Below are 10,000 nucleotides of genomic sequence, written 5' to 3' on the forward strand. Positions count from 1 at the left end.
CATGTGAATCTCATGTTTCAATCTTTGGTGTAATTTTGTTAGTGAGTTAGTTGGGTTTGGTTTGTTGTGCTCCTGATCTTCTATTTGAAGGGCCAACGACAAATAAAAATGTTTATTTTCTTACCTAGAACTTGTGAACTGTTCGTTTGTTAACAAGCTGAATTCACCACCAACGCACACTGTGTAATGAAAGAGTTTCATGTTTCACTTTCTTTACTGCGGTTCTGTTAATGAGCAAGGTAGCCCTTAAAATGCAACCATTCTTAGTTGAGTTTGGTGGCGTGGTTTCAGAAACAAAATCTGTTCCTCATGATTTTGTAGAAGTTGATTTTTAGTTTGTTCTGTAAAAGCTTTTGGTTGGAAAGGAAATGACACACATCACACATCACACTGCACAGGAAGCAAATAAGTCGGACGGATGGACGGTAGTGTCTAGAAGGGAACCAGCAAACTGGGGAAACTCTCACATTGACCTCTAGTAGTTAAGGTCAGACATTGACCTCTAATAGTTAAGGTCAGACTTTGACCTCTAAGAGTTAAGGTCAGACATTGACCTCTAATAGGTAAGGTCAGACATTGACCTCTAGTAGGTAAGGTTAGACACTGACCTCTAGTAGTTAAGGTCAGACATTGACCTCTAATAGGTAAGGTCAGAAATTGACCTCTAATAGTTAAGGTCAGACATTGACCTCTAGTAGTTAAGGTCAGACATTGACCTCTAATAGTTAAGGTCAGACATTGACCTCTAGTAGTTAAGGTCAGACATTGACCTCTAATAGTTAAGGTCAGACATTGACCTCTAGTAGTTAAGGTCAGACATTGACCTCTAATAGTTAAGGTCAGACATTGACCTCTAATAGGTAAGGTCAGACATTGACCTCTAATAGGTAAGGTCAGACATTGACCTCTAATAGTTAAGGTCAGACATTGACCTCTAGTAGTTAAGGTCAGACATTGACCTCTAATAGTTAAGGTCAGACATTGACCTCTAGTAGTTAAGGTCAGACATTGACCTCTAATAGTTAAGGTCAGACATTGACCTCTAGTAGTTAAGGTTAGACATTGACCTCTAGTAGTTAAGGTTAGACATTGACCTCTAATAGTTAAGGTCAGACATTGACCTCTAATAGGTAAGGTCAGACATTGACCTCTAATAGTTAAGGTCAGACATTGACCTCTAGTAGTTAAGGTCAGACATTGACCTCTAATAGTTAAGGTCAGACATTGACCTCTAATAGTTAAGGTCAGACATTGACCTCTAGTAGTTAAGGTCAGACATTGACCTCTAATAGTTAAGGTCAGACATTGACCTCTAGTAGTTAAGGTCAGACATTGACCTCTAATAGTTAAGGTCAGACATTGACCTCTAATAGTTAAGGTCAGACATTGACCTCTAATAGTTAAGGTCAGACATTGACCTCTAGTAGTTAAGGTCAGACATTGACCTCTAATAGTTAAGGTCAGACATTGACCTCTAGTAGTTAAGGTCAGACATTGACCTCTAGTAGTTAAGGTCAGACATTGACCTCTAATAGTTAAGGTCAGACATTGACCTCTAGCAGTTAAGGTCAGACATTGACCTCTAGTAGTTAAGGTCAGACATTGACCTCTAATAGTTAAGGTCAGACATTGACCTCTAGTAGTTAAGGTCAGACATTGACCTCTAGTAGTTAAGGTTAGACATTGACCTCTAATAGTTAAGGTCAGACATTGACCTCTAATAGTTAAGGTCAGACATTGACCTCTAGTAGTTAAGGTCAGACATTGACCTCTAGCAGTTAAGGTCAGACATTGACCTCTAATAGTTAAGGTCAGACATTGACCTCTAGTAGTTAAGGTCAGACATTGACCTCTAGCAGTTAAGGTCAGACATTGACCTCTAGTAGTTAAGGTCAGACATTGACCTCTAATAGTTAAGGTCAGACATTGACCTCTAGCAGTTAAGGTCAGACATTGACCTCTAGCAGTTAAGGTCAGACATTGACCTCTAGTAGTTAAGGTCAGACATTGACCTCTAATAGTTAAGGTTTAGGATAGGTCGTCGGGCAGCGAGTCTTGTGAGAGTTTTTGTAGATCTCAGATCAGATTTTGCAATTTGCGGGTTCCCTTCCGGACACGACCCAGAGAGACAGGTACCGTCTACTTCCTGGTTGGGTGGAGGGGGCGGGGCTGGCAGTTCTGAGCCGTCATTGGTCAGCGGAGGGAAGCCGTCGTTATCGGAGGGAGGAGGGGGGGGAGGAGATGGAGGTGGGAAGCTGCTCTCCTCCACCACTGAGACAGAAGAGATGTGATGTCATCGTGATGTCACTCATGTTCCACCAACGACAGATTTACACATGTGATCGTCATGATAACATCCACTGACATGTTGTCTTACCCTCACCTGTCTCGAGGCTGAGGGGCGGGGCCGGCGGTGGAGCGCTGTGATTGGTCAGAGCCTCTGAAGGAGGAGGAGGAGGAGGAGGGGGCAGGACCGCCATGTCTCCTGACGAATCAGGCGGAGGAGGAGGAGAGGGCGGGACCATGAGATCTCCTGACGAATCAGGCGGAGGAGGAGGAGGGGGCGGGACCATGAGATCTCCTGACGAATCAGGCGGAGGAGGAGGAGGGGGCGGGACCATGAGATCTCCTGACGAATCAGGCGGAGGAGGTGGAGGCGGCGGGACCGAGGCGTTAATGACCTCATCATCCTGATCTGACATCTCACTTGCTCCAGGAGGAGGAGGAGGCGGGGCGTTGTCCAGCAGCGTGGTGATGATGTCACTCTCAGGTGGAGCCTGGAAGGAGGCGGGGATGGTGGGCGGAGCTACGGGCTTCCCAAAACTAGAGCTGAGAGACACATAAACAGTTAACGAGATAATAACGAGTTATTGGTTTTACGCAGTACCTGTGAGGGTTTCTTGTTCATTGATTTACAATAATAAATATATACATACATTCACATAAAGCAGCATATCGATCCACTCCCATGATGATCAGAGGATTAAATACTGGACTAATCTCCCTTTAAGGTTCATTTAGAACAGATAAAATATGTGATTAATTATTATTATTAACTATTTTAATCGACTGACAGCTCTAATATAAATATATAAAAGTCTTCAAATATGGTCGACACGTTTTCTCATGATTTCAAAATGAGTAATTCTTTGTGTTCCTGAAATATGAAATCATAATAATCAGTTTATGATCAAAGATCTTCTATTTCTGTCTTTACCACATAAAGAACAGAACGTTTACTACATCACAACATCCGTGATCACGTCTGACTTGAATATTAACTGTCGATATATCGTTTGTATTCTGATAATAATAAAAATCTGCTCCGAGTGAATCGCCGTCTGAGGCTTTTATTGTGAAAATCAATCTGAACCAGACTAAAGGTGTAAAACGGGTCCTCATAAAGACACACTCAGGGTTCTTACCCGCTGACAGGGGGCGCCACCGGGCACTGGACCGGCTCTGGAGGTTTAGTGGACCTGAAACACACACACACACACACACACACACACACACACACACACACTCTCTTAGAGCTGTTAGATGTGAAACAGGAAGTGGTCATTAATAGAGACGCAGTAGAATCAGACTGAACCTGGTGGAGGCGCCGTGTTTACGGATCGTTCCTGTTCGGTCCGACTGCTTCCCAGAGACCTGGGGGGGACATAAGTGTGTTACTGTGTGTGTGTTACTGTGTGTGTGTGTGTGTGTATGTGTGTGAGCATCAATAGAGCCTCTCAGGCCTCCGCTGCTCTAATTAGACTCTCTAAACATTTTCCCACGCTCGACAAAGACTCTGTGTGTATGTGTGTGTGTGTGTGTGTGTGTGTGTGTGTGTGTGTGTGTGTGTGTGTGAGAAGTTTTGACCAACTTCCTCATTAGAGTGTGAACGGTGTCGGTTGAACGCCGGCAGCAGTAAAACAGAATAAAAGCGACAGTTGAGTCGTTGATGAAGCTTCAGGAGAAGTTCAGAGAAACGTCTTTAAGAAGTTTCTCTGAGTTCAGTTTGTAGAACAGAAAAGCTGCAACACAACACAACGTATCTTACTCAGAAAGAGACGACCGACACTAGAAGAGTATTAATGTAGTTCTACTTTAGTACGTCTCTCTGTAGGAGGACGTTCTACTGGCGTCTGGATGTTTTACTGGCGGCAGCGTAGCTCTGCTGCTGGGAGCTGACGTTGACATGGAACCAACTATTGACTTTCACTTCTTAGTGATACACGTTGTTCCATCTAACTGATTCTGGTTCTGATTCTGGCGTCATGACAACGCCTCCCGTCTGTCACACTTTGAAAACCCCGACGTAGACGGACATCTTGTTCTCATTCAGCCAATCAAATTGTTTCATTTTCAACAGAAATGTCACCTTTCCAGAAAAAATATCCTGAGTCAGGTCACAAAATCAGGAGAGGGACAGAATACAGCGTAACACCGGTGTCAGTGGACCAGCAGTCACACAACGTGTATCACTAATGGTCGTGTCCACCGGGGCTTCCCAGCATTGGACGCTTGATGGGCCGCCACTAGACTCAAGACTGTCCCCACCTGATTGGACGAACGCTTTCCCGCCGTTGGCTGCTGCTCCCAGCTTTCAAACTGGAAACAACATGGCGGCTCGTTTGGAAACTTTCTTCTCTTATTTCACTGAAATGTGTTTCTGAGAACATTTGAGGAGAGAAATAATCCATGTTGATGAATCTGTCTTTATTTTAGATCAACAACGTTTATTTTAAAAGATCCTCGAGGGTTTGGAGAGGCGGCGAGTCGCATCGGACGCCCGTGATTTACATAAAGTAGACGAGCCCTCAACTTTATGCAAATGAGGAGCGGATGTCGCGACGCTCCGTTTCTCGAATCGCGACGCCACGCTACCAGAATACATTGCACGGCTGCTTTACATAGACAATGAATGGGAAGCGTGGAAAGCACGGAGGCTGTGGACACGGACCATTCAAAGTGAAAGTCAATAGTTGGTTCCAACGTCAGCTCCCAGCAGCAGAGCTACACTGCCGCCATTTTGGACTGAAAGAGACGACCAGACGCCAGTAAAACGTCCTCCTACAGAGACGTACTAAAGTAGAACTACATTATTTATATTTATAGTCATATTTAATGTCTCTACTGAAACGTCCTGTGTTGAACATTAAAAATATTATAAATATTCATACTACTATAACTACTAACTTATTTATTTATTAAACTGAGAAACAGACGTAGACGACGTTATAGAGCTTTTTATCCCCCGTTCACTAGTAGATGTGGTGTCCATGTTGACGTATCTCTGCAACGGGCTGAAGCGTCCAATGAGGCGTCCACGTTGACGTATCTCTGCAACGGGCTGAAGCGTCCAATGAGACGTCCACGTTGACGTATCTCTGCAACGGGCTGAAGCGTCCAGTGAGGCGTCGATGTATAAACTGTGTATTAATGGAGCTGTCTAGCAGCTGTTGTCATAAAACAGCAGAGTTTGGACTCTCTGGTTTGCAGCGGTAGATCTGCAGGTCTGAGACCGTCAAGAGGAAGTAATCAGAAGATAATCAGGTCACGGCGACGCAGCGATGCAGCGAAGGAAAGACGAAGTTTGAATGAGGAACTTTTAAAGCAGCATCACTTCAGTTTCTGCGGTTCTCTGCAGCCGCCGCCGCTTCCTGTCAGCGCCCCACAGAGACAGAGAACAGAGACTCCACTCAGAACTAAACTGCACTTCTGCTTTCACTGTTTCTGGCTTATTCTTTTCTCGTCTTCTCTAAATGTCTCTGTCTCTCTGTGTCCTTTAAATCCTGCTGACTCACACCGACAGACCGACTGTACGGTAACGTTCGTATAACGACCCTCAGAATCACAAACCTGAACTGAATGAACCCAAAGCATCGACACACTGATGCATCCATGTGAATGTGTTCTGATCGGAGGTTAAAGAGGAACACTGATGGAGGGTGTGTGTGTGTGTGTGTGTGTGTGTGTGTGTCTGTGTTTGTTTGTGTTTGTGTTTGTGTGTGTGTGTGTGTGTCTGTGTCTGTGTGTGTTTGTGTTTGTGAGGTACCTTCATGCCGTGGCCGAGGCCGTCCAGTTGCTGGTAGTTGATTGGTCGACGGCTGTAGGGTGGGCGGGGCTGCGTGCCACCGGCGGGCTGGGCAGGAAGGAGGATCTTGTGGCTGCGTGGGACTCGTCTAACCGTCGTGAAGACGCCGATCTCTCTCCGAGACACCTTCTCTTTGTGCATCTCCACCGTCTGAGGAGACAGACGGGTTCAATCGATGCAGAGGAATGTTAACGTGATCCAAACATTTATTCTCTTAACCTGAACAATAGTTATTATAATAATAATAATAATAATACACCTTTAATGAACGTCAAAGACTAAACTCTGTACTCTAACACGTCTTCTTCTCTGTTTTAGATCTTTTGGACTGTTTTAATAAACACAACATGAGATCTGAAGACGACCCGTTGTTTCAGATTTTACACTGTTTTCTAACATTTTAGTGATTGAAATCTGAATCTATTAATCACTAATGTTAAGTTGTTGCAGCTGAAATCCAGATGAGCAGAACAGAAGGGATTATCATTCGGGCCCGAGCAGCTGAAACACTGAAAGGTTTGTTATTTTAATGGTCTGGGACTTTAGTGTTGTAAAATGGCTCGTTAACGAGCTAGCTAGAAAGTTGGAAAAATTGAGCCCTCGTTCCAAGTTCACCTACATGTATGAAATTTGGCAAACAGATGTAACATGTGGAGACGCACAAAAAAGCCTCTTGGAGGTATGCCCAAATCTCAACAGGAAGTCAGCCATTTTGAATTTACAGTGCGATTTTTGCCCATTTTTAGCGTTTTATAGGTTGTGTACTTTAACGAACTCCTCCTACAGATTTAATCAGATCGACTTGGAATTTGGTCAGGACCATCTTAAGACCTTGAGGATGAAAAGTTATTAAAGTGGTGAATTTTCACTGAACGCCTTTGCCGTGGCGGCCATTTTGGGCCATGCGCCATGAAACAGGAAGTTGTTGTTGTTTTGCGAGTACGAGTACATGAGCACAGTATCGGATCCAATACCCGATACTGGTATCGGGTATTGGTAATATTTACGTGTCCATATGGACTCAGAGCCCCGCCCCCTTTAATAACTCATGGTTAGTCATAGACTCTTGTTAAAGGCTTCATTGCACTCAGCAGACTTCCTGTTTCACTGTGTCTGGCTGCATCAACCGGCGTCCGACCAGCACCTCGACCCGTGAGACGGTGTGACGGGTCCGTTCATCGCTGCTCGCAGCTTTAACTAGTGTCATTATCATCATTAGGGCCCGAGCACGAAAGTGCCAGGACCCAACGGTGTCCTGGCACGAAGTGCAAGGAACCTATTGTTTTTCTGGGTATTATTATTCTTTTTCTGCTGGAATATCGCGTTTTTGACGACCTTAGCCATCCCCAAAACTCACGAAAAGTGGAGTATGCGTCAGAACTGGTGGGAAATTCAATGTTCTGGAGTGACTGGGCTCGGGTTTCTCCAGGGGGCTCCATAGCGCCCCCTAACGTACGCAGTTTTTCAGAGAAAGTTTCTTCGATCTTCACGAAATTCAAGTATGTCATTGCTCACGCCCTCATACCTGGATTAAATGATTTTGAGATTTTTTCGGCAAACAGGAAGTCAGCCATGTTGGATTTCCTGCGTGATTTAGAATTTACGAACGCATATTTGAAGACTTTAGGATGCACAAAAATTTATGAAACTTTACACGCATATCCAAACTAGTAATTACTTTATTTTAGTAGTGAAATTTTGCTTGGGCGTGGCATATTTGCTCTCTAGCGCCCCCTTATGTCTTTTAGATTTTGAACATACCTTTAGGTACTCGAAAACTCATGAAATTTGGCAAAATGATAGACACCTGTGAACTTTATGTAAATGTGTAGCCATTAGGCTCAGTGTGTTTAGCCGGCTCTATAGCGCCCCCTAACGCGTTGAAATTTTAACTTTGTCAAAGTTGATCCGATATTCATGAAATTTGGTATGCATATCCCACTCATCATTTGAAACATATTCCTCATTGGGTTTCATTAGCTCCGCCCACCCGGAAGTCAGCCATATTGGATTTCATGTCACTTTTAGCGTTTTATTGGCCGCGTACTTTAACGAACTCCTCCTACAGATTTAATCAGATCGATTTGAAATTTGGTCAGGACCATCTTAAGACCTTGAGGATGAAAAGTTATTAAAATCGTGAGTTTTCACTTAACGAGCGGACCGTGGCGTGGCGGCCATTTTCAGCCATTCGCCATGAAACAGGCAGTTATTGTAACTCAACTGTACATAGTCCGATCTGCCCCAAATCTCTCAGGTATGATGGTGGTCCAGTACTGATGACATGTATATGAAAAATTATACTCATAGCCCCGCCCCAAGACGTTAGCCCCGCCCCCTTTCATATCTCATGAACCGTTTATAGTAGAGTCTTGCGGGAGGTGTCATATCACTCAGCAGAGAGTGCCTGTTTCATTGGGGATGGTTAGCCCCGCCCCCTACACATTAGCCCCGCCCCCTTTCATAACTCATGATCCGTTTGTCGTAGAGTCTTGTGGGAGGTGTCATATCACTCAGCAGAGAGTGCCTGTTTCATTGGTGAAAGTTATGCCCGCCCCCTACACATTAGCCACGCCCCCTTTCATAACTCGTGATCCGTTTGTCGTAGAGCCTTGCGGCAGGCGTCGTCGCGCTCGTCAGAGTTTCGGCTTCACCGTGCCCGGCCGCGTCGGTCAGCGTCCCGCCAGCATCCCCGACGCGCAAGGGGCGAGGGCCCGTTCATCGCTGCTTGCAGCTTTAATTATATTTATATTGTCTCCTGCAGGAGGAAGTAGATAAAAACAGATGAAACACATTAAATAAGAACTGGTTAAACGTGAGCTAGAAGACGTTCAGACTAACATCTCAAAGAGAATCAAGTAAAAGAAGAAACTTTAAATCACCGTAGTGATCGTAGTAGTTTGTTAATAGTTGAACACAAAACAGACGGAGAACAGAGGCTCCATTCATCCATTCATTCATCCATTCATCCAGTCAGACCGCCCCCCCCCCCGATGGAGAGGAGGCTATTATCACACACACACACACACACACACACACACACTCTGAGGACCTGGATCTGTATTCGCAGCACAAAGAGGCAACAAACAGAAGGAACCAATCAGATCACATGTTTTCCCACGCCTGTTGTCATGGTGACGCAGGTCCACAAACAGGTACCCATCTGATCTCAGACCAGTTGTAGTGACAGTATCTGGTCCCACTTACTGTCTCCTTCTTGTAGTAATATCTACAGTATATCAGTATATACTATATATACTATACTATATATCAGTATATAGTATCTGGTCTCATTAGTGTCTCCAACAGACAGCACATTAAAGATATCCGGACTTTTAGTCTAAAAACACCGGATCCTACATTTCCCACAATGCACCTGGGTAGTGTCGTCCCCTATGTATAACTACTGAACATAAAAACAGTGGAGCGGCCCTTTAAATGACACTGATACTGATGGATGGATTGATTGATTATGATGTCAGCAGGGCTGGAGGGCGGGGCTCACCTGACCAATGAGGTTGATGGAGGACTCCATGTGACGCAGCTGATTGGTCTGAGCATCCAGCAGACTCAGGACGCTGCTGGCCAGAGTGCTGATCTGGTAGGCGACGCTGGCCAGGGATTGGGTGGTGAAGTTCTTAGTTTCCTCCAACGCCTTCATACTGCCATCACTTGACTGACACATGGAGACAGGACGGGTTAGCCTAGCTTAGCACGAAGACTGGAAACATGGTAACTGTTAGCCTAGCTAAGGTAGCTGTTGTACTAGTTGTTGCAGTAATAGAACTAGCAGTCTGCAGAAGCACTAGTGTACATAGTTACATAGCAATAACCAACCACTCAGCAGGTTGTCGTAGTAGTACTACTACTACTAGTACTAGTACTACTACTACTAGTACTACTACTAGTACTAGT

General features: G+C 44.8%; 1 protein-coding gene across 5 annotated transcripts in view; it reads right to left on the reverse strand.

Moving 5' to 3' along the window:
• The window catches only part of abi3a (ABI family, member 3a), a 26,438-nt gene that overhangs the window by 8,432 nt on the left and 8,006 nt on the right, over positions 1-10,000 (reverse strand). For 3 of the 5 annotated variants that reach the window (XM_037791360.1, XM_037791363.1, XM_037791362.1), the window contains exons 3-8: positions 9,591-9,761; positions 6,047-6,235; positions 3,596-3,654; positions 3,426-3,479; positions 2,378-2,829; positions 2,137-2,271 (exon numbers count right to left, since the gene is read on the reverse strand). In XM_037791360.1, coding sequence (XP_037647288.1) covers positions 2,137-2,271; positions 2,378-2,829; positions 3,426-3,479; positions 3,596-3,654; positions 6,047-6,235; positions 9,591-9,761 — 1,060 coding nt within the window. The remainder of the gene's footprint in view (positions 1-2,136; positions 2,272-2,377; positions 2,830-3,425; positions 3,480-3,595; positions 3,655-6,046; positions 6,236-9,590; positions 9,762-10,000) is intronic. The other 2 variants (XM_037791361.1, XM_037791365.1) reach the window with 1 other exon arrangement.

The sequence above is a fragment of the Sebastes umbrosus genome, chromosome 14, assembly GCF_015220745.1.
Source record: "Sebastes umbrosus isolate fSebUmb1 chromosome 14, fSebUmb1.pri, whole genome shotgun sequence".
Classification (NCBI taxonomy): Eukaryota; Metazoa; Chordata; class Actinopteri; order Perciformes; family Sebastidae; genus Sebastes; species Sebastes umbrosus.